The sequence below is a fragment of the Bacillus rossius genome, chromosome 3 (genome assembly GCF_032445375.1).
Source record: "Bacillus rossius redtenbacheri isolate Brsri chromosome 3, Brsri_v3, whole genome shotgun sequence".
NCBI lineage: Eukaryota > Metazoa > Arthropoda > Insecta > Phasmatodea > Bacillidae > Bacillus > Bacillus rossius.
The window spans coordinates 57940508-57966754 of NC_086332.1; the positions used below are offsets into that span (position 1 = coordinate 57940508).

The following is a 26247-nucleotide window of genomic DNA, read 5'->3' on the forward strand; positions in this document are numbered from 1 at the left end:
AAAATTAACCCAGTATTAGTTTTATTATCTTCTGCCATTTTCTTGTTGGTATGAAAAGTCCTGACTTCAAAAATGGCAATATGTACTTGGGCATTTTCAAACTTTGCGTTAACCTGTATAAGAAATATTAATTCCTGTTACAGGCAGAAATAAAGCGGTCCATCATTTTTAACAGAGTCAAAGATAGGAAGATAAAACAGTACAACACTTTCATGTTCGTGCCGAGCAGTGATCTATGGATTGCCCTTGTATTAGGGAAGAAAAACATTTATTTCAGACAGTATTTTCTTTTAGTATTTATTTTATATGTTAAAAATATATTCCAAAATGTCATATTTTTCAGTGTTCTGAAACTTCAATAGCAGAATAACCGTTTTACATTTTTCAGGCAGTGTAATTGTGTAAAATTAACTGTACTTTAAGAAAACTGGGTCAATGTAATCATGAGATTAAACTGTGAAGTGTTTGTAAAATAATGGTACGAGATGTCACATATATATCGAGTTATAAACAAAAGATTTTCGAGACTCATCCTGTCAAGTACAATGTACTCAACTGTAGTGTTGTACTAAGCTACTTGCTAACTCGGCTTGAGGTTTAAAGTCTCGTCTTATATCTACTATGAACTAGTTAATAATATTTGGCAGTGTAATTATATAGTATATATAAAAGAATGAAATTCTTTTCATGAAACAATGGGGGAAAAATGTTATATTAATATTTTAGCGGCAAATGATTGTTTACACTTCAAATAAAAAAATTTCCATGTTAGCATCATTACTCGTCAGTTTTCGGACTGTATAAATAAATGTAAGATGACATTGAATATAATATGACTTCAATTATAATATGATCTTTAATACTCTCTTTTATCGCATAATCGTCGCACGTGCGTAATCGTCGCACGTGCGTAATCGTCGCACCTATATTTTTTGCCGTCAAAATTGGGATAAAAAAAAAACTTCTCACTTAAACGTTGAATGATGTTTTTGGTCCCGCTATTAGATGCCGAGCGCTTTGTATAGGTATCTTTTCCATATAAAACAATGTATTTTAAAGTATAAATCTAATATTTATTCCGAAATTACCACTTACTTTTTTAATTAACGGAAATACGAAGTTGTCTGACGTGTAAATTTTCTTTTAAAGACGTTTTTAAACGTTATTATCTTTATCTGATCGTCAGCATCGCCGCGGTGTACCGCTTATGAACATGTAGCCAGCGCGAGTTGGCATCATTCATGTTTGGTTATGTTGCTTCCCGTATAGAGCACGTGCACATAGTCGAATATCGATATCTCGCCGATTGCATGCAGCGCGCTCGCTCTCTGTCGAGTGCCGATTTAACTACATTAGATGGCCCGCATTCTTTCATGGAAAATGTGTACTAAGGCAATAGTTACACGTTAGTTCACGTCGCAGATTCAAGTGGCTTGCGTTCGCGTTACAGTTTGGGTTTTCTATTTAAAGTTGAAGAAAGGTTTTAATTTAATGAATTATTAATATAAATTGTTTGGCGTGCTCTTGTATACTCCACCTTTTTTTTTTTTTTTTAAATAAACGTACTTTCCATGAACGGGTTTTTTTATGAATAACTTTACCTAACAAAAAAATTTTTTTCCGCATAATCGTCACACCCCTACTTTTCAAACTTGATTTTAGAATAAAATGGGCGACAATTATGCAAGAAAACACGGTATATGACGACCATGAAAAATTTCATTTTCTATTATTAGTGATTTAAAATGTAAGATAATGAATGTAACACAACCTCGAATGTATTAGACCTCAAAATTAAGACAATTTCAAATTTCAAATGTTACACAACCTAAATGTATTAGTTGACCTTGTATGTAAGGTTACTCATATATCATCTCAATCTGAAATTTAAAACATAAACTGTGATACTGATTGGGAATTAAAGGAGTATCTCAAATATGTCAATCTTGTGAAATTTAATTTTGTATTGAACTTTTTTTTTGTCAAACTACATTATCTTATACACTTTAATTCATATTCCATACAAAAATAATGCCCATTCACGATTATGAAAAAAATTTCATTTAGAGTTGTACATTAACAAAGATTTTTCATTTTGTTTTGTTAAAGTTTAAGGAAGAGGACATTAGTGGTATTGTTTCTAAATTAGTATTTGTGACATTTTTTGATATTAAGTTTATGCTCATGTTTTTTTTTTTTAACAGGCCCGATTTTTGCTGTCAAAAGTCAATCCTTCACAGACACACAACAACATGTATGCATATGCAGGGGTAAGCGAGTCATGTTTCTATTGGTTGTATGCTTTTGCTCTGTGTTTAACAGTGGAGGTTGAATGTGTGTTAACTAAGCATGTATTTGAAAGTACCACACATTTGTAACTACAACATTCAATTAGACATGTGCAAAGCATTGATTGTACAATTTATTTTAAGTTTTTTTTTTAACTTTTGGTTTCAATATCAAACCATATGAACTAGTGGTATAGAAAATAAGCTCCACATCATTAGATTTTTTTGTCACACTTGTGATGTATTGCACACCATTTAGGGCCGATATTATGACCTCCGGCTAAATCCTCAGGTTAGCTAGCCTCCAGGTAAGGCTAGCCTCCGGTTAACGAACGAGGTGTGTATTATGACCCATACTTAGCCTGCGGTTGGCTAACCGGAACCTGACGAAGCGTGTGGTGTAATAATGGTTGTGTTGGTAATGAAATAAAACAGAATTTGGTAACTTTTGTTGCAAGACAGTTATTTTTTCTGGTAGAATGTTAGTCAGCTGTTTGTTTGTATTGTGATTCGGAATGTTTACAGCTGCAGTAAAGAAATATGCCGCGAACTTTATCTTGCAACAGATATAATTAAATTAACCAAAAATTACTTTGACGTCAAACCTGCTTTGTATTAAACCATAAAATTACAATTTACGATTCAAAACCGTGTGTTTTCAACTTTACTCTTGTATTGAAACACATGATTTTGTTAGGTTATATATTAAGCCAAAACTAACGAAGTAATTCTATACCAACAAATAAATATGGATGACATTTTTGCTAGAGAACACTTATTTCTTTCATAAATTTATTTCATAATCAAATAATATAGACCCCGTTTCGGGAAAATACTTGTCGATTTTCATTTCACTGGTGTAGGTTTCATTTTTGTACTAATAGTTTCGTATCACATATCCAAATTAATCCGATCCTGATGGAATTAGTTTGTGGTATAGGATGCTTGCTGTTTTAATTTAGTAGGTCAAGAGATCCTAGATATATTCACTGGGGAAATAATTATGATTGTAAAATGTATACGAATGAAATATATTTTTACAAGACCTGACATAATTTGTTTGCATCGTGATATGTTAGGTATTTTGTGTTATGTACAGGATTTTTCAACATTCTAAATTAAAACAGCAAGTATAATGTAAAACAAGACCAACATATAAAGGGTCATGCCGATAGGATCAAGGGATAAACTTGGATACGGTAAACAGAATAATTCCAGTGCTGTTTTCGTTTTGCACTTGCGTGGCAGGTAGATAATAAGTACCTAATGGTTTGTAAGATAGGGAAGGGATAATTGGGTAACATTTATTTTCACATTCAATTGTATTCATTGAATTAGAACCACGTCTGAAGTCGTATGAAGTGCATTTCATTCCCGGCATATGTCCACTGTATTACGAATAAAAATTCACAGATACAACTTCCACGAAAACACGCATTTTATAGGTAATAATAACCCTCGTTTTGCAATTATAAAATTCACTTATTTACACATATTCTTAAGCAGGAACATTTAAGTTTATATACATAGCATACGTTTATGTACTTCGTGATCAATTAAAGTCAAATAATAATACACGACTCGACGAAAATAGAAAAGCGTGACTACACTTTCATGCCATGTAATTTTTAATAAAACTTTGACGAATACGGCGAAGCATTTTACATTTAGTAATAAATTATTCCATCGCATCCTGTAAATATTCAATAGAATTCCTCAAATAGTCATCATCACTATCAACAACTAACCTCGCCTGATACATCGCCATTTTATTTTCTGTTGCTTAGCCTCCGGTTAAGCAGCTAGCGGCCGGTTCATCCACCCGCTAGGTTAGCCGGAACTTTAGCTGGAAGGTAGACGTTAACAGGAAGTCATAAAACCGAAATAAGAGCTAGCCTGCGGTTAAATTTTAGCCGGAACTTTAGCCGGAGGTCATAAAACCGGCCCTTAGTAAATAACACAGCAATTGATAAATCTAAAGTAAAATATAACTCCTACTAGTGGAATGTTAAATTTTGTGAGTTTCTTGGACCTTCAACCTGCATGACAATATTTTTCGTTCTGGTTTGCTTTGTGATGTTCGTAACACTGTTTTATTTTAAGGACCTTTGCAGTTTTAATGATGCATTTTGCCACAAAATAATTTTATTGTCTATGTCATAAATAAGGTATTGTCTATAAATTTTGAAACTGGTGCTATATATATTTATTCTATAGTGCCAAATTTTCATTTAACCCGGCACATTCAGGAGCATGGCCATGCCGGATTAACGATTTTGACAGAATATTGAACATCAATAGTTTTATTGTGAATATCAAGAAGAATGAATATACTATACAATGTGCAGTAAACTTTCAATTATCCAGGCCTGGATTAGCCTGTTTTCAGGATATCCTTGATTAAATTTAGTTTAAATATTAGTTTGTTACATTCTGAAACTGTAAAAATACTATGACATCGCTCCGACGCATTCCTTCGCTTGGTCGTTATATAGTTTTAATCATTCTGTTACATTTTCAGAAAGCTGTTTGGTCCGATTCTTTGTGTCGCCCTCCCCCCTCTGCTGTCACACTTGTCACTCTTTAAACCAGCGGGGGATGCCCTGACTGCTCTTTGTCTCCATTCTGTGTCTTGTTTGTTTTACATGCCATTATGCCACATTTTGCCCGTCCATCGGTCCAACAGGCACCCGGTGAGTGACGTGACAGGCTGGCATTTGAGACACCGGAAAAATCTAGAGGAAAAAACTAGCTAGAATTTGTGTGTGCACAGAATGTGTGATGTTATCCTGAGCAGTTTTGAGTTAACGTGTCTTCTTCAGCCATTATAAATGATTGAGAACTAGCAACATACATACGTGAAGGCAATCTTCACGTCTATTACGACAGGTTTTCATGATGCCAACAATATTGTTTCCTCGTGCTATTTATTTCCTATGCTTGTAACTGCAACATTTCATGGTAAGCACTGCAGCAATGGCTCCGCAAGATGCGTACGTATTGCTGCATCCATCTTTGATTTATTGAAACTTTCCTGTGTTAAGTCTGTGAAAAGCACGCCTCAGAGAATTGGTGTATTGAAGTGCTACTTATATATTCCTCCATCATGGCACAATTTCCTCTGTGTGTTAGTTTTATGAAAGGACTAGGAACTGATAAGAAAGAATAACTTACTGCCAAGGGGTAGAAATATTAAATACTAAAGTGGGTGACTGCCGCCTCTCTAGCAGATGGAGAAAGACAGCATCTGTGCCATATTGTTTAAGTGTTCTATTAAGCACAGACATAGTACACACAGACTACACTTGTGCTCAGAATTCTACTGAAGACAAATATATGGTGCGACCCAAATTATAGGGTGGCCCTTACTGTGAAACTGATTAACTGTATTTAAAACAAGAACCTACTCTATAGAAATAAAAAATACAGATATCACTACTGTTGAAAAATGTCTGTTGTAACGTTGCGTCCGTGATTCAATTCCCTTCTTCAAATAATTGTAATGGAAAAGTACCCATGCAATAAAACCGGCTACAAAACAGGAAATGCTTTACTGAGATGAAAACAGGAAATGCTGTACTGAGATGAAAACAGACGGTGCTTTATAACAGTGTGTGCTGGACTATAGAATGCCAGATGAAAGAGCTTTCACTGTAAAACGTACATTAGGTTTGGGAAATCACATGACTTGTGAGGAAAAAACAAATTTTTAACTAGTTTTGAAGTGAAAACATTTTTAGCCGCATTGAGCGATTTTTGGTAGGGGCAAAACTTATTGGTTCGTGTCACCGACATGCTAGTGACTTGTTGCGCCAGACTGGCGATGCGCAGCGGCCTGCGTACATGTATACGCAGCTATATACACTAATACGCTGTATATACTCGACTGTATCATGTGCGTGCTGGACTCTTTTTGGATGGGTAAAATTTATTGAGTTTGCATCACCGACATGCTGTAGTAGTAGTAGTAAGTGAAGTTAAATTGACCACGAGAAAAGTTTAATTTGTGTATACTGTGCATTGCCCAGTGAACACATGACCTAGGTCTGACATCACGGGTAAGTCATAGCTAGGTAATGAATTTTTATGTAACTTTGACATACCACTGACATCTGTTGTGACTATAAAAAATGATGTAAGGATAAATGATATCATGCTGACGTAATTCTGATGTAATGCCAATTTACTTTTCTTACGTACATTTGACGTAGATATGTCATATTGCACATTTAAAAACAAAGTTTTAAGTTTTCACTTCTGTCAACAGTCCCCATGGCTGCCTTTTCTATATTTTTTTTCAAAACAAATTAATTATTATGCTGGTTTTCATTTCCAAGTAAAAAATTTGACAAATCTTATATCACACATTAGAGGTTAGGTTAGCAGTGGGCACCTACCTGTTGGTTAATACAGATGAGCTACTGCTACATAATAAAATATGGAGAGCTGATAGAGATTACAAGAATACTTATAGTTAAACATTGAAAATACCACTTTTTTGTAAAAAATTATGCTTTTGAAAATTTTTCTTTTATCGTAAGTTTAATTATAATAAATTACCAAATTTGAATAGAATTAAAGAGTATATCTACAATTACAATGACATCACACAAATTGTAAAGACATGTCAAAATCTTAGTTTCTTAATATAGTAGAGGATCCGAACTAGAAACGACCTTCACCCATCTGTTTAATGGATGAAAAGTATTTTTATATCAAATTTAATATATGTATTAGAAAATATATTTCGAGTGGGAAGTCTAAAAAATTCCTGGCCAGACCATGATTAGTTAAAAATTGAAAAATGACTTTTTATTAAATATTGCACTGATAAGTTTAATGAATAAATTTAATACCAACCAAAAGTATGAAGCCTATAGAATATACAAACGTTGGGTAGTCTATTTTTTTCCTGGCTTAACTACTGGATTGGCAGGTATAAACAGGTAAATCTATAATAGCTATTTTCACCAATCTGTTTAATAAATAAATCTTATATCAAAATGAGCGCTATTTAATTGTGAATACAATGATATAGGGTTGCCTGTAAAAATTCTGGCCTGAATGACGGTTGTCGAGTTTTGAAAGGTGAAATTTTTATGCGTGTGGAAACTTGTGACAAAGAGGTCCGAGCCAAATATCCCGTGCGATAGAAGAGGACACTACATTACAGCTGCGTGCTACGAGACAGCTGAATGAAAGAGAGCGCGTATGCTATTTATTCGTGCAACAGAGAAGGATAATGATACATTAGTAAATACTGAGCATTATTTTGGAGTAGTTAATAACCTAAAATATTGTAAACAATTAATACAACAATTTTATTATTGAAAATAGTTACAATCAATAATTATTATTTCGTATATGATTCATCAGAAGTCAAAATCCGTAAACGTGTGAGAAATGACATTGACATTAATTTGTTCACCCTTATCAATAACTGTTGTACGGGAACGGATACTAGACTCTAGACATTTTGTTCCTTCATCAGCGACAGAAGTTTTGATGTGCTCCTAGAAGTAATTTTTTATTATGAATTAAACATGTTTAAGACATAATTTTTATGAGATGTTTCATTTACAATGTTAAATGAAATTATTGTCTTTAATACTGTTCCAGAAAGTCGCAAAAATTATAATTTCTGTGCCTTATTTGATAACCAAAAGTTCTTTGAAGAAATTATAAAAAAATTAAAAAATCTGAAAATTTAAACAAACCGTAGGTGCAGAAATAATTATTTTGGTAATAATTACTTTAATTGAATGTAATTTAATCAGCGTAAAAATATCACATTTTCCATTGTTCTATTATTTCATTATAAAGTAAATATAGAAGAAATATTTAATATTATATAATCATTTTGAAGAATCATATATATGACTGTATTCTCTGTGCTAAAAATTCTAAATTCTTCATTATATTTATTTCCCAAAACAGTCACCTTCTTATAACATGTGATATGGTAACCAACAAAATCCAGTGATGCTTCAGTTAGCTCAACTTCGTTGTATTTAAAATTATTATTATTATTTTTTTTTTTTTTTGCAAAAAGCTAACTTCAATAAACAATTGACGCGTGCCCGCCCTTCCTATATTAAATATCACGTTACTTTACGTTATAATTAAACTCAAAACGAGTTTAAATAAGTTCAGAAGCAATTCAGGGAAAAATGTTTCGGCAATAGGCCTACACATGTAATATGTGGCGACGAATCTGTGCGACGTCGTAGGTTATAAACAAAGCGACGAACAATAGAATAATTCATTAAAGCAACCAACCTACTTCGCCCTTTATTTTTTTACGTCGCTATAACCACACATATTAATGCACTTCAGAATATAATAGTAAATATGAACGAGTTATGTATACAAATGTATATTTTTCTCTTGCCACAGCTGAACATGTACATTGTGACGCCATCTTGTGAACGGCGATCTACCAACTGTATTTATATTTTATAAAAGTATAAATTTAACTAATTAAGTTGTGAAAGAAAGTTTAAATACTTTTTAATACATAGGATTGAATATTAATGTAGGAACATATAATTATTTATGTCAAGTTTATCTTTTCTTTTTAATTATTAATATCTAGTTTATACTTCCACCACCAGGGAAGGAAATTTCGGCGAGATTCATGCGCACGCATCTCATCCCTTCCAAAGAGGAGTTAGTTCGCCCCTCCCTTCATTTCTTCGTTCCCGCGCATTTCTCCCTATATAAAGGCGAGGTCATCCACCTGAGAGTCAGTTGATCGGCCCGACGGCCAGTGAGGCTGGATTCCGCCCACTGGCCATAGGACGATCATAGGGGGAGCAGCAGAACGACTGGCTATCCGTTTTTCTGCTGCTCGCACCCCTCCTTCGCGAGTTAGGCCAGCCGAGGACCTATCTCGGCCTAGGGAATTTGTCTCCCTTCCCCCCCCCCCCCCCCTTTTCTTGACGATAGGGTGTACCGTGTATCAATCCAGTGTATGTTGTGAAAGCCGACGCAGGCGACCAATTGAACTGTTTGGACAATTCAGGTCAATAAAAGTTCCGTGTAAAATACCGACATTATTTCCAATGAATAGCTTAGCCCCTATCCCTCACCCCCACTAGCTATTCGCCTTCACCAGCCAACTGCGAATCCTGCCGCAAGACCAGCAGCCTGGACCTCCTTCTCCACCCGGTACCTGGCTCTCACCCAAGAGAGACATCAGTGCGAAGAGGACAACACAACAATAAGTTGGCGCCCAACGTGGGGCCAGACCAGCAGTTCGACCTCCTCCACCCCTGCTGGCTCTCTGTCAAGAGGGCTCGGTGCGAGAAGAGAGGAGAGGATCAACAACATCCACAACACAATTTTTAAAAGTTTCATAACTAAACTCAATCAAGAATCGTCCAAGTCGCACAAAAAACACATTTAAGGTATTTTTTAACACAATATATTGTCAATAAATAACTATACGCAGTAACACATGTTCACAATATTTTAGGTTATTATGTAACTACTCCAAAATAATGCTCAGTATTTACTAATGTATCGTTATCCTTCTCTGTTGCACGAATAAATAGCATACGCGCTCTCTTTCATTCAGCTGTCTCGTAGCACGCAGCTGTAATGTAGTGTCCTCTTCTATCGCACGGGATATTTGGCTCGGACCTCTTTGTCACAAGTTTCCACACGCATAAAAATTTCACCTTTCAAAACTCGACAACCGTCATTAGGCCAGACTTTTTACAGGCAACCCTATATCATTGTATTCACAATTAAATAGCGCTCATTTTGATGTAAGATTTATTTATTAAACAGATTGATAAAAATAACTACTATCTATTTACCTGTTTATACCTGCCAACCCAGTAGTTAGGCCAGGAAAAAATAGACAACCCAACATTTGTATATTCTATAGGCTTCATACTTTCAGTTGGTATTACATTTATTTGTTAAACTTATCAGTGCAATATTTAATAAAGTCATTTTTCAATTTTTAATTAATTAGGGTCTGGCCAGGAATTTTTTTAGACAACCCACTCGAGATATCTTTTCTAATATATTAAATTTGATATAAAATACTTTTCATCCATTAAACAAATGGGTGAAGGTCGTTTCTAGTTCGGATCTTAGATTAATTTTACCAGCTACACTTACATCAAACAATGTACACAACATTTGTTTCACTCTTATCCTGTTCACTGAACTGTTTGAGGTTTATAATAAATGCAAACTTTGTATAAATGAAATGTTAAGGCAACCAGGATGGAAACGTGAACAAGCAATACACTAAAATGCCAAAGTATAAGAAAAAAAATATGAAGCGCCAAAATATACTTGGAATTAAAATCATGCTGAGTACACGGTCGTGCTATATACCAAGGGCGATCAAAGTGATAAACAAGAGGGAAACAAACTCATTAAAAATTTACTAACATTTACTTTCAAATCCAAATATAATTTAATGATGGGAAAAATAACAATTATGCATTTAAGGAGGAGTTAAAGACTCACTTTCGTGGCAACACACAAATACAACTCACTCATTCCAACCTACACACTGCACTGACAAGTGAACTCAAAAGAAAACCAAAATGAAAAGAGAAAGGGCACAAACTCAGAGAGACCTCTAAAACTGGGCAGTTCAACTTGTGCACATACACGACAGTTAAAACTAACTGGCCGGTAGAAGGAAGACAAAGAACACGACGCAGCATAAGAAACAATCAGAAACCAAGAAGAAAGTAGCTTGACTCACACAAGAAAGATGCTCTGAAATTTTCTACAGTGTGTTGAAAGTTCATAAGACATAGCACGAAATGGACAACTGCATTATTGTTGAAGAGGCTGAGTCATCTTCGAGCCTTTTCGTTTCATAACTTTTTTTATCATTTTATGGTATTTTATATTTTAAATTATTTAAATGTTCACTTAAAATATATAGTTACGAACGTGAGAGACGGGATCGTGATGCACGCTGGGTTCGGAGCGGGCTGGCGACCTCTGATGTCATGCGCCGTCCATTGACGTAAGACATGCCATGCGTGCATGGCAGGATTACAAGGATCCTCACTACCCCTTCCGCTCCCCGTGCATCATTCCGCCTCGGGCTATCATCACCTTTAGCGGCCTGGGAATCCCGGGCTTACAGAGGCCGCCGCAAGGAGTGGCGTGAATAAGTGTTGGGATTCTCGATGTTTCGGGCGTCGGGTCAGCCCGGGATAGCGTGACACATCACAGCCGCTCTGGTTGGTTCGAGAAGGGTGCCACAGGTACTTAAGCAGCGACACTGGCTTTCGCGGGAGTTCCATGACAGTTCCGAGAGTTCTGCAAGTGAAGGGAAGTGCGACATCAGTGAACAGGGTGAACTTGACTGACATTGAGTGACTTGCGAATAAATATTTTTAAGTGCCAGTGATTGGTCTATTTTTTTAAGTACAATTATTTATTAGTAAATATTAGTAACTAATAAAACTTAATTGGGCTATCCTTTACCAACCCAGTTCTCCCCACAATAGGTCGTAACAATGAATATTTTGAATATATATACTGTTAGTATTTCTACTACAAAGTTTTTCTTTTTATGAAATTAACGTAACTTATTTAGTTCACTGAAAATGCACCATCAGAAAACTAGCAAACTTGTGTGAATAAAAATAATCTTTTTTTTTTTTTTAAATATTTCTTAATGCTTGTAAAGGGTGTGTGGCATGCTCATGAATGCACTGTAGATGCAAATGTGTGGTGAATAGTTTTTTTTTATTTAAGCACCTTTGCTTTGTTCTAAATTTTGCTTAGTAGTTAATAGAATATAGTTTTTACAGCTGATGCAATAGCAAAATAAAATGTAAAATTAAAAAAAATTAAAATTTTGGAGTGAATGTTAAAAGATATAAAGATATTTTAGTTTTATATAGGTAGAGCATTTTTTATAACATGTTATGTGTGTATCAGTAAGTTTGTTAATGTTTGTGTATGGCTTGCATTAGATTTATTATGTTTGTGTTTTCTAACTCTAGTTTTTTTATTTTTTTTTCCCAACAGATGATGCCGATTCCCAATGCGGTAGAGTCATTTTATCAATTATATTTATTTTCTGGTTGTGGGCATGTCATGCTGGTGCTTATTTCTGTGGGGTTTTTTTTCCTCTATAGTAGCTCAGATTTCTCATATTGCACTTTTTGCTTTATAATTGCATCTTTTGGCTTAGTTTTGGAAGTTGCTCTTTGCTCATATTTCTTGGCTGCTATTTTGGCAAGTGGATGTTAGCTCATTGAGAAATACAGTTACTCCGAAACCTCATTCGGTATGAGTCTGAAGGGATCACAATTTCAGCAGTTTGTGTTAATGAGATTTGGACTTAAAAACGGCAGATATATCTTCTTTATAAACAATGGAAAGTTCTACTTTTGTTGAGTACATATAAAAAATTCATTGAAAGGATTTGTACAGTTAAACCCCTGTTAAGAATTTTTTTTTTTTTAATGTTCTGAGAAATTTAGACTTTTTATTAACAGATAAAATTTATAATAGAATGTTAATGTATCTAAACTTTAAAGGCCATGTGGTAACATTTTATAAACTTATTATGCAGGAAACTTTCTTCAGAGGGTTTTACTGTATTTACACTGGCTTCATTGTTTTTATTCACCATTAACAACATACTCTCTGAACTGTTTTGTAATGGTATTCTGGGTAAAGAAAAATGGTTTATATTCTCTATTTAATATTCTACATACAATGAGTGAGTTTGAGGCGGTGGATGGTTAGCAAGATGAGTCATGAAGCTCGCACACATACTAAAAAGGGATAGTTGGGATTACATTGTGTAGAGCTGCTAATGAGCAGTTCACTGTCAGAATGGTTACTAAAAGCTTTAAATGGAATGTGCTCCACATGTCAGTGATGTCTCTCATGTAAAAGCTTTGCTGTACTTTCTGTTGCCTTTTTGCCTTTTCCACATATGTTTTCACATTATTGCGGCTTATGTATATCTTTTTATCTGACACCTTGTTGCTTACATTCTTGTTTGTCGTGTTTTGATTATTATTTTAAGGAATTGTACTTCATAATATGGTATGGTAAAAAGTAATTACAATGAGAACTAGCTGTGAAGAATGCAGTATCAAAAAATTTAGAGCAGCAACTTAAATGTAGGTGCTTTTTGTAGAGTTAAAAAAACTACAATAAATTGTTGTCATAGGTAGTAAATTATTCTATTTATACCATCCTCTTAGATTCGAAACTAACACACATAATCATCTTTATTAACTTTTGAGAAAATACAAGCTTTAGGTTTTAATTACTGTGAAAATATAAATTTTGCAGGTTTTGCAAGTGGATACATTCGTAAGATGGCCAAATGTCAACCATCAAAACCCATCTAATTTGTATTATTCTTGCCAAATCTGTTAAGTATAATTTAAAAAATATAAAATAACATTTACTAGAGATTATTACAATTTAAACAGTCAACTGAAGAATTTGTTGCAACTTTTTTAAAACAAAATATAAATGTTTTCGCCAATTTCCTCCATTCCATTTATGATGCATTTAACAGGATGACTCAGTTGGTCTAACTGGTAATTTTTCTCATCTGTTTCAAAGAACTTATTCGTTTGGCCATCTGGACCCATTAAACAAGTTCTGTTGTAAATAATTTATACACTTAACTTACTTACAATTGTCCTGTTTTATTTCATATTTTTGTTTGCATGCATGTAACAATATACAGCCAATATAAAGTTTAAAAGAAACTTAATTAGATGCTGGTTTCACAACTTTCAGTTATACCTGCTGGTAAAAACTAACCTCAGAGAAGAACTGAAATTTGTTCCACCAACTTGTGGCATCTCATAACAGGTAGTTTTAATCCATAGTTTTTGGCACCACAGCCGTGCTGGATTAACAATCCTGTTAGATTATTGAAAGTCAATGTAGTTTTAATGGGAATGCCAAATGTAAAATGTAACCCGTGAGAAAACAGGAAACACTGAATCTAAATGAAAACCAGCAGTAACTATAAACTCTGAAATAACTAAAAATGTTGGCAGCGCAGAACACCTGGAAATAACATTGTACACAGTGAATCATTCAGCTGCTAATTCAGTAACAGGAATTTTAGGAAAAAACATGGAATCATACTTCAGAACTCACATTGTATTAAGATTATCTCTACAAAAATATTTACTGTAAACCTTCTGTGAGCATGTTCATTTGATGAGGATTAATAAAATACATATGGTGTGCTGCATTTTAATATAACGTTGAAAATTATAGTATTAATGTAGCAGCATTATTTAGGAGAACCTGCATTGCCATTTTTTGAGTAGTATCTGTTTAGGAAAGGGCGAGTGCTGCTATCTGTAGCATGATACATTTTTGCAGTCAAGAAACAGATGGTGCAGACTAGAAAGTAAAGGGACAAATAATTGATTTTATTTCATCCAGTTTATATTTAAGTACTGCTTTGACAGGTGTATTAGAAATATTACTGATTGTGCAACAAGTGTCATATATACTGAATTTTTTGTCTACCAATTATAAAAATAGTAAGAAAACTTTTCTGTCATGAAATAATAATGCACTCTTTTGTACATGCTTTTTGGGTAGTGCACATGTGCTATCTGTTTAGAAAATGTAAACAACAAATTTCCCAGTGATTTTCTAGGATATAAAATTAGTATGTCAGTTCGAAATTCATTTTAAATGTGTAGCTTCTAATCCTGTGTAGATTCTTTGTTATTTATTAGCTTCTAATTATGTGTAGCTTCTTTGGTATAAAAAAAAGTTTCCATCAGATAGTTACTAAACTTGCTTGCACTTATTGGGGACTTCACCCACAAACCCTTACATGGGGTTGTATATATAAGTTCTTACAGGTGGAGTTATGATAAAATGTAATTGGACCACATTTAATCAATGACAATACCATGTTTTTTTTTACACCCTCATCTTTCTGCAGCAATCAAAATATTGTTCACAGAAGTAACCATCATTTTTACTATGTTCACATGTTATTGTAGTCAATAGCGATGGCTTACAAATAAACAAAAATTGGTTCGATCATGAAAACAAGCATGAAAAATGGTGTAGTGAAAATTCTTTATTAGTGATCTTATACTAGGTTTGTCCGGAAAGTTCGTATTAATAATTCCTATAAATTCCTGAGGATGATGGGGAGGGGCATCAGATTGGTCTTTCCACTCAAGGCCATCTGCACCACACTCAGCCTGAGCCCGGCCACTCTAAGTCACTTGGGTTGTCATACTTGCTTGTTTTTCACGTGCCATCGGCTTGGAACTTTCTCTTGTTGAAGAGCAGCGAATCAACATAAAATTTCTTGCGAATCTAGATAAGAATGGCAGTGAAATTTTTGAGGCTTTGAGCCAAGTTTCGGGAGGGCCTAGAAGCTTTCAAAGAAGACTCATTCAGGACGCCTTTCCACTTCTGTTTGTGATGAAAATGTGGAAAGAATTCATGCATGTGTCCTACGGGACCATCGTTTAGCAGTCAGAATGATCGCTGAAGAGCTTTCATTGAGCAAAACAAATGTTCATGGAATTTTAACAGAAAAATTAAAAATGAAGATGATGTGTGCCAAAATCGTTCCAAAGCTTTTTTCTCCAGAACAAAAAGCTTGGAGAGTGGTATGCTGTGAGGACTGGTTGGGAGATGAAGAGGGTGGTGACTTTCTCAACAGGATCATCACAGGAGATGAGTCTTGGTTCTACTAATTTGATGTGGAACTCCAATCCCAAAGTAGGGAATGGAAACAAGCGGGGAAGCCAAGGACAAAAAAATCAAGGAAATCAAGTTTGAATGCCAAGACAATGCTGATTTTTTTTACAATGCCCCTGCACACACTTCGCTAGTTGTGCGTGAGTTTTTGGCCTCAAACTCCATTACTGTGATGGAAGACTTATTTACCTGATTTGCACCATGTGACTTTTTCTTGTTTCCCAAATGAAAAATGGTGCTTCGGGGATGGCATTTTGGTGACATGGAGGCCATCAAAACAGAAATTATGAGGCAGCTGAAGAACCTCAAAACAGAGGATTTCCAAGGAACCTTCCAGCAATGGAAACGGAGATGGAGCAAGTGTATTGTGTCCCAGGGGGAGTATTTTGGAGACAATATTCAATTACCTGATTAATAGTAGAATATATTTTTTCCCCCCCACTTTTATATGAACTTTCCAGACAAACCTCGTGGTGTTTTTTCATCAATAAATGTGTTTACAGCAATTATTCATTGCTATATTGTTTAAACTATTTTTCATCATCTCTAACAATGGTGGTGTCATTCTATAGCAATGCTACGATGGCTTGGCTTAGTAGATTTTTCAAAGATTTTTTTTATGAGTTTCAAAATTACAGGTTTCAATTTTTTCAGAGTTTTCCCATTGGTTATGGGCCAATATCTACCTGCTGCCAAATTTAGAGTTTCTAGCTATCCAAAATTTGTACCTGTGTCTGTCTGCCTGTCTATATAATGAACAATGGGTTAGAATTTGTTAAGATGAGTCAGTCGTCAATTATTCAGTCAGTCGCACATCGGTCTATAAATTTAGATACAAATCTAGTCGTATTTTTTGTGTAAACAGTAACAATCAAATCAATAGGAAATTGTGATCATTTTAGTATGTTTGTCAACAAAATCCACACAATGAGCTGCAATTATGTTGATTCCAAATAAAAGCAAAACACTGTCAATGTGGCTGGATGTTAGCATTTCTGAATTTAATTGGAGGTGGTAAAACTGATCTTTATCATGGTAACCATTGATACACTGCAGTTTTTATATTTTGGCCTTGCTGTAGGCTAAATTTGTGATCATCTTATTACAAAAAGAGAAATGTTTTTGTGATTCAAAAATTTTTACTTTTTAAACCTAATGTTAGATTGGCTGCCTGTTTATATTCTAAAATACATTAAAGAACATTCGTAACAAAGACATGTTATTTTTAATTAATATGGTCAGTAACATAAAATAAGTTCCAAGATATAACGTAATGGAGATCATGAACAAATTATGCAGTTGTCCAGCAGCATCAATCTGAACATACCTAATTTTTTTTGTAGGAGAGCGGAGCGCCTGTTCTGACAGATGATGTCAGCCTGCAAGTTTTCATGGACCATCTCAAGAAGCTTGCAGTTTCTTCAACTGCATAATAAATCATCTGCAACTCCAGGACACAAGAGAAAGTGATCACAGCTGATATAACGGAGACACTCGGGGCTGTCTGCTCAGTACACTAAGTATAACATGGTACACCATAGTGGTTCATAGAATTTTTCTTTAATAAAGTCATGTGAAGAGAAAAGTGTTTTGTCTTGTAGAAATTATATTGCTGTGTAAAGTTTTTATCTTTTTGCAGCTTTACACACAAAGAAATATATTTTCAATTGTAAAATTGTGTTTGATTTTATTTTCTACAATCCAAAGAAATTGGAGTAATTGTTTGCCCTTAAATTTATCTCTCATGTTTTTAATTAAACTGATTGTATTTTTGCTAGAGTTGGTTGTGTTAAATTCTTCTGTATAAATAGTATAATTAAAATTACAGGTACCTACATAATTATCCAGCATCATTTGCAATCAGGGGGGCTTTTCTCAACTGCACAAGCCTTGTCTTGTCATAACTTCCGCTCACAACTGCCTGCCTTCCACCAATATCAATATTCTCAAATTTCAAAAACACGGGCAGGTGGACATTAGGAAATGTACCAAAAATATTGGTGTGTCAAATGAAACTTTGACATAGTGAAACTTCATAGGAATTAATTTTATTATTTATATGTTTTGTAAACTTAAATAATTTTGATATGAAATAATCACAACTTTAAGAATATGTGATTAAACTAGCTGTTAGATTCCAAGCAATTTGTGTAAGTAGTTTTCCTGTATAAAACAATGTATTTTTAAGTTGAAATCTAATATTCATTCGTATATTATCGCTTATTTAATTAACATAAATGTGATGTTGCCCGATTTGTACATTTTCTTTTAATGACATTTTCAATATATCCTTTGTCTGTTCTTCACCACCAATGTATATCGCTTATAAAAATGTAGCCAGCACTAGATGGTATCATTCATTTTTGGTTATGTTGATTCCCATATAGAGCGCATACATGTAGTCAGATATTGATAGCCTGCCGATTGCATACAACGCACGCACTCCATCTAGTGCAGAGTTAAATACATTTGATATCCTGCTCTTTTTCGTGGTGTGTACTACAATATTTATGCATTAGTTCCTGCTCATGTTCGGGTCATGATTTTCATTTTTCTATTTAAAGTTTAACAAAATGTTTTAATTGCATGACTTATTAATTTAAATTGTTTGGCGTGCTTTTGTTTACTCTACTTTTTAAATTAACGTAGTTTCCATGAATAAATTTGTTTTTATGAATAACTTTACCTAACAAAAAAATGCTTTTTGCACATAAAAATCTCTCCCCTACTTTTCAAACTTGATTTTAGTATAAAATGTGTGATGATTATGCGATAAAACACTGTATGTACCTAGGCAAGACTTATTGGAAATTTGTACTATTAAGATGAACACATTTACTACTTTGGACTATCTTGATGAATTAAATGCATGTTATTTTATGATTACATATATATCACAAGTATCCTTAGTTAAATTAAATGCTAATATACTTGTTTAAATAATATTGTATGACTACATTTCTAAATCGGCTCATCTAGGAAAACTTCATATCATTTAGTCGAAAGTTGGACAATTTTAAAAAATCAGTTCTGCAGGTAGCATTCTTTCAGAATTAATGGCAGACATCTTTTTTTGTGTATTTTCAGTATTTGGTTTAATTGGAAGTAGCATTTTTATTTCCACCAAGATAAAAGCGGTATACATCATCAAATTTACCAAGGGGGGAAATAATTATTTTTAACATTAAACAATGTTTTCTTGCTTTGGCCACATATTAACTTGCTTGTGTAAGTAAAATAATTATTGCTGTGTGAAAAGTGAGATTTGATTTTATATAAAACAAGTGTTAACAAGCTTCATCCTTGTGAAGCTACCCTGTTTTATCGCATTATCGTCGCACATTTTATACTAAAATCAAGTTTGAAACATAGGGGTGTGACATTTATGTGAAAAAAGCATTTTTGTTAGGTAAAGGTATTCATAAAAAAAACCTATTCAAGGAAAGTACATTCATTTAAAAAGTAGAGTATAAAAAAGCACGCCAAACAATTTAATTAATAAATCATTCAACAAAAACATTTTGTTCAACTTTAAATAGAAAAACCAAAACTGTGACGTGAATTTGAGTCGGATCGCATAACTATCGTAGTACACACAACGAGAAAGCGTGAGCTATCAAATGTAGTTTACTCGGCACTAGACAGAACGTGCACGTAGCATGCAATCGATGATATATCTCTTATGATATAAGACTACATGCGTGCGCTCTAACTAAACTTGAATGATGCCAACTAGTGCTGGCTACATTTTTATAAGCGGTACACAGTGGTGACGAATAGGAAAAGGACAAAGGTTATAACATTTGAAAACATCAGAAAATTTACACAAAAATAATTTTTTGAATTTTGATTTCATGAAAGTGGCATCTTTGTTTTTGGGTTTGTTGAAATTGAAACCGAAATAAAGTCATTTTTTCTCCATCACGTACAGTTTTATTCAAAACCATATAACATAATAGCAGGTGTGTAGCATGCATGCATCCATCCATCCATGAATAAATTACACTTGTAACAGATTGTGTTTGTTTATTATTCTAATTAATTAAATAAAACAAAATATGGTGTATTTCGTTGACTTGTAACGAGTATTATATGTTTTTCCGTAAATGCTGCTAGTTAAAATCAAAAAAAATATATATATTAAAAAGCATAAAAAAATTTGTAGTTATTTCACTTGTAACTGCTAGTGTTTGTTTTTCATTAAACGTTTTCTATATTGCATTACTCTCTCGCAGTGGGTGGTGCAGGCATAAAGCTCCAGGCACAACCTGTACAGACAGGAACGTACTACTTGTCTGTCCCATTAGTAAGTGTTGGAAGCTAAACCAGTATAAACTTGTTATATATGGACATTTAGAGCCCATGTGGCTGCTCATTCTCACAGTCAGCCAGTCGAGTTGTGTTAGTGAAGTGAATACACATAGTTGCGTGCAAGCGGGTACAAAAGTTTGTGCGTTTAAGAACTGGAATTGTCAAAGATGTCTCATCGTCGTCGTGTTACCAGTCCAGACTACTACTTTTTTATCTCTGGAGTATGCAATCAAGAAATACCAACGAAATATAAACAATTTCGTCAAGAAGGTGTATTATGCATATTTTGGGTTAAGAATAGGTGATCAAGATAAAGTGTGGGCTCCTCACAAAGTATGTCAATGCTGCATAGAAAAACTTGATACAAACGGGAAGCAAAATCTTTTAGATTTGCTATCCCAATGATGTGGAGGGAGCAAAAAAACCACGGGGAAGACTGTTACTTTTGTATCTGTGATGTTCAAGGTTATAATTCCAAAAACCGGAAGCTCATTAACTACCCTAAACTAGAATATGCTAGTCGTCCGGTACCACACGGTCCGGGATTTCCAGTTCCTCAGCCTCCTGATGACTTGGACAACCTTGATTGGGAAATAGAGGGGAAAGCTTCCAACGTAGAAAAGTATGAATCAAACAGTGATTTCGAACCAGACAGTTCAGATAACGAACCGCAGCTTTTTTCACAACAGGAGTGGAATGACGTAGTGCGTGATTTTGGATTTTAGAAAGATGCTACTCAGTTACTTGGCTTTCACCTTAAAAAACAAAAATTTATTACAACCAGGCACATATTTTTCATGGTATCAACATCGTGAAACAGTTTTTGTACCTTACTTTGCACAGGATGAGAATCTTGTGTACTGTAAAGACATTCCTGGACTGATGGGCCAATTTGGTGTACAATATGACTCAAATAAATGGCATTTATTCATTGACTCTTTTAAAATAAGTCTGAAGGCCGTTTTATTACCCAGTGGCAATACATATGCCTCAGTGCCGGTTGGCCATTCGGTACATTTAAAAGAAACATACAAAATTTTACATTACTTCTCGACAGAATTCGTTATAATGAGCATAAGTGGTTGATTTGTGAAAACTTAAAGTAATCACCATGCTGTTAGGTCAACAATCTATCTGGGTACACAAAGTTTCCTTGGTTTTTGTGCTTATGGGATAGCTGACAGAAATTCCCACTGGAAAAAAAAAGAGAATGGCCATGAAGCGAAAAGAATGTTATTAGTGACAGTTTGGTTCCTTCTGACAAAATCCTGCTACCTCCTCTACACATAGAGCTCGGGTTGATGAAACAATTTGTTAAGTCCCTCAATCAAATAGATGCATGTTTCAAGTACTTATGCACTGTGTTTCCTGGTTTAAGTGACTCCAAGCTGAAAAAGGGATCTTTGTAGATCCATACATCAGAAAACTTTTCGCAGATGCACAATTTGTTCTGACCATGGATGAGAAGGAGAAGGAAGCCTGGAATTGTGTCAAGGAGGTTGTAGAGAAGTTCCTCGGTAACGTGAAGGATCCGAACTACAGAAGTATCGTGGAACGCATGTTGCATGCGTTTGAACAACAAGGTTGCAGGATGAGTCTAAAGGTTCACTTCTTACACTCGCATGTGAACTATTTTCTGGAAAACTTGGGGAACGTCAGTGAAGAACAAGACCAACGGTTCCACCAAGACATCAAGGAGATGGACCATAGATATCAAGGTAGGTGGAACGTGAATATGCTAGCAGACTATTGTTGGATGCTACATCGTTAATCATCTGAAGTGTCCTATACACAGAGGTGCACACGCAGAACTTTCCAAGAAAAAAGAAAACTATTTTAGTGAAATGATTATTGTGTACTCAGCCACTCTGATATGTGTATGGACTTATATATTTGGTATTGTTCAACATGGAAAAACCTAAAAACTGTCAGCAGATAGTGTCCTTTTATCGTAGTTCCTGTCTGTACACATTGTGCCTGGAGCTTAATGCCTACAAAACCTTCTGAGGGTGAGTGATATTAGAATTTATTACTTATGGTTATGGTTTATTTTAGTATAGTTTATATTGTATTTGTATTGTATTTTATGTTATTGTATTTTTGTTTAAAATCTTACCAAATGTTCAAGGGATAACAAACACTACACTTTCCACGTCTATTATATACATATAGATATAGGTATGCTACACACCTGCTACTATGTTATATGGGTTTGAAAAAAAAACTACGAGATGGAGAAAAACGGACATCATTTTCGGTTTCAGCATACCAAAAAACATAAAAGATTAGCCACTTTTATCAAATCAAATTTTTTGTTGTAGACTTGTGTAATTAAGCGGCAATATCTGAATGAATATTAGATTTCAACTTTATAATACATTGTTTTATACGGGGAAAACTACCTACACAAAGTGCTCAGAATGTAAATAATCATGCAACGTTTATGTGAGAAATTTTTTTTCTCCAAATTTTGATGTCCTAAAATAACGGTGCAACGATTATGCGATAAAACACGGTATATACATGGACCATCATCAATGAAATATTACAGTGGACACTTCAACAGCGATGTCTTCATGGTTTTAAGATCATTACAAAAAAAAAATATTTTGAAATGTAAACTAATTGATTTCTTATTTCACAATTTAATTCTTAATTCTTCCGTCCTATCCCACATATGCAAAAATTAATTACACAAAGTAACATTTGTACAGTAAAAAAAATACCAACATACTTCATAAGTACAGTTTACAGAATATGTGCATTTAAATAAATTTTGCAATTGATACCGAAGCCCCCACGCACGCACGCACGCACACACGCACGCACACACACACACACACACACACACACACACAAGGGGTTGCGATTAGGCCTGCTGCACATCCCTACCCGTGTTTTTATTAGTTACTGTTTAAACTAGTTTGAGAAATTGTAAAAAAAAAAAATACCAAGACAATGGTTAAGCATATTTTAACATAACAGTAATGCCCATCATTCTTAATTTCTTAGTGAAATAAAACCAGCTAGCTTTTCCATTTAGCAGGGGTGTTTAGCCAAAAATAATACATACATGGAATACAACATAGGCGTGTTCAGTTATAGTTTATTTTTTTGTTAATGGTTATTGTGTTCATATTATTGATTTTTACTTTAAGAAACTAAGACTACATAGTATGAAATAACTAAACAGACTAGACTGAGCTATACCTTAGAAGTATTTACGGCAATTATACACAAAAAAATTAATAAAACAACTTTTCTTTAAGTACAATTTGTATAGTGCAATATTCATTTATATAAGAAAAAATGTAAAAGGTTTTTCCCAGTGATGGGATTAGAACCAAATCAGAAAGTACTATTTTTGATTAGGATGTGCATAATTTGCAACTGCGCAATAGAAGCTCACTGTTAGATACAATGCAATTGTGTGTAATGAATATAATAATGCCAGATTTCAAACTTATTTTTTAAGTTGTACTCCTGGCTATGACTATTTAAGTTAACAAATATATTAGAGAATAGTTTTGCTACTATAATTTTTTTTGGCATACCAATACAATTGGAGAGTCCCCCCAATCTTCAGGAATTGGAATATATATAGGTTATGCTGCAACATGTGGCGGGCCTAGACTTTGCAGGACCCTAATATTTTGGAAGTACGTCAAATCGGGTGAGCCTGATGGATATAGAATCACTTCCAGAGAAAAAATAAATTTGAAAATTTAACTCTTTAAGACAACCTGTAACTTAATTTCAAAGGTTTATTTTACTTATTTATCTTGAGAAATGTTGATATTCTCATTTAAATGACTTACCCTTGCTTCAATACAGAAGTCTACAGGCATAAAACACTTGCATTGTTCATTATACAGACGGGCAGACAGACACAGGAACAAACACTATTATTATAGGTAAACCCATAACAACACAAAGGAAGTATTAAAATGTCAATTAATTTATTATGAACTTTGATAAAAACTGAAATAGTTAACTCTCACAAGACTGCATTAAAGAAAGGAATAAAATATAAAAGTGAAATATTCTACAAATAAATTCTCACAATTTTAACAAATGATGTGACAAACATCTGTAAAGAATTTTGCAGTTGTCAGACTTTTATTATTTAAACAGAGTATATGCATTATTCACATGGAATAGTGAGGGTTTGTATAGATGAAGGGCTACCAAAATATCCTTTCTTAGTGCTGCTCTATTATCTAATATTAACCTATGAACTCATATTATGAAGTGAATGAGTGAATTTTAGCTTTTGTGATTAGCGTATATAATTAGACCATTAGGAATGTGTCATTGTTCAAATGATCTGAAACCATACTATTTGAAAGATTACATTAATCAGTTTACCCAAAAAATTAGAAAATCAGAGATTTTTATATTTATCGCTTTAGGCCTACCCAATTTAAACAATTTCAGAGTTGAAATTTAAAAAAAAATCCTTAGTCGTGCGACACTAGTATAATTTTAGCTTTATAAAGTCATTTTGAATCCGTGAATAAGGAAAAAAGTTGTTTTAGTATGTTTGATGTAAAAGTAATTATTCAAATCAAATTGAATGTACAGTAAACTCTCGATTATCCGGGCCTGGATTATCCGGTTTTCGGGTTATCCGTGCTTGATTTTTTTTATGAATTTGTAAAAAAAATGACGGGGAGTAGCTATGCCGCGACTGCGCTGAGGGTTTTTTTTTTTTTTTTTTTTACTGCTGACCCTTCAGACCCTCGTTCCCCCGCCACCTTCACCCGCCAATTTGTCACACTTAAAACCAAAAAGGAATGCCTTGACTGTTGCTTCCGGCTCAACTCCCCCCCCCCCCCCTTTTTTTTAAATTTTCTTTTCAAGCTTTCTTTTCAAAGCGCCCCGCCACGCTAAAAAAAAAAAAAAAAAAAGGTTCCTCTACCTCTTTTACCTTCCCACACTCCTGACGGCTGGAAGAGGCATTTTTCACGCAGTTATTTACATCAGTTCTCCCAGGCACATTTGTTTTTGTAATCATGTCTGGTAAAAGGAAACGTAAAGTGCTGACAATAGCAGAGAAGTTGGAAGTTGTGGACAGGTTAAGAAAAGGAGAAACTGCCGCGAAATTAGCACAGGAATATGAAATTGTAATCCAAACCGTGCGAGACATTAATAAAAGTGAAGAAAAACTTTTGCAGTTTGCTAGTAGATCAGACAGTGTGGCAGGGCCTTCTAAACGTAAAAGCATGAAAACATCTACCCACGCACACGCACGCAACGAGGTCTCACACACGCACAAAAGGAACAAGGCTCTCGTACACACGTACACACACCGGGGGGGGGGGGGGGGTTTGGGGGGGGTGGTTTAGGAATTTCCCCTCTACGGGCCGAAGCAGCCAGTAACACAATGGGAGGGGGAGGGCTTCTTGAAAACGCCGAGCGAGAGAGAGACAGAGAGAGAAAGGGAGCATGTTGTTCGCCACCAGACACCCCTTCCTCTCCCAAAAACCCCCACCCAACAACAGCCATCATTCTTTCTGGACAGCTAGGTGCGAGTCATGGTCCACAGCCCCAGCGCCAGGATATAGTCCAGGAAACCAAGACTTAAAAAGGCACAAACCTGTGAAAAATTTGTCCAAAGCTGAATTTTTGCACAGTTGTAGATTTGACTATGCTTAATAACATACCGAAAGTTTACCGCTGTAGACCTTGTGCGTATCACCGAAAATTTGCATTTAAGTCCTAGATGACAGCGACTTACATCAGTCCATTAAAATGCTACCCATTTGTACAGTTTTTAATTTAGACTGTCCATAAAACTACCAAAATAATCTTGAGACTCTAATACAGCCATATATGTTGTAAAAAGCATAAATGTTTAATATTAAAGATTTGATATTAAGCGATTAATTCATGACATATTATTTTTTATCTTTGCCACTCTCATAAAAAT

At 34.4% G+C, this 26247-nt stretch overlaps 1 protein-coding gene across 12 annotated transcripts in view; it reads left to right on the forward strand.

Moving 5' to 3' along the window:
- The window catches only part of LOC134530750 (protein transport protein Sec23A), a 77018-nt gene extending 59339 nt beyond the window's left edge, over positions 1-17679 (forward strand). For 6 of the 12 annotated variants that reach the window (XM_063365885.1, XM_063365876.1, XM_063365878.1 and 3 more), the window contains 3 exons: positions 2205-2270; positions 12309-12329; positions 17348-17679. In XM_063365885.1, the coding sequence (XP_063221955.1) occupies positions 2205-2270; positions 12309-12329; positions 17348-17437 (177 nt within the window). In that variant the 3' untranslated portion in view covers positions 17438-17679. Of the gene's footprint in view, positions 1-2204; positions 2271-12308; positions 13469-17347 lie in introns of those variants that run through there. The other 6 variants (XM_063365887.1, XM_063365881.1, XM_063365883.1 and 3 more) reach the window with 2 other exon arrangements.
- Positions 17680-26247: the final 8568 nt, after the last annotated feature.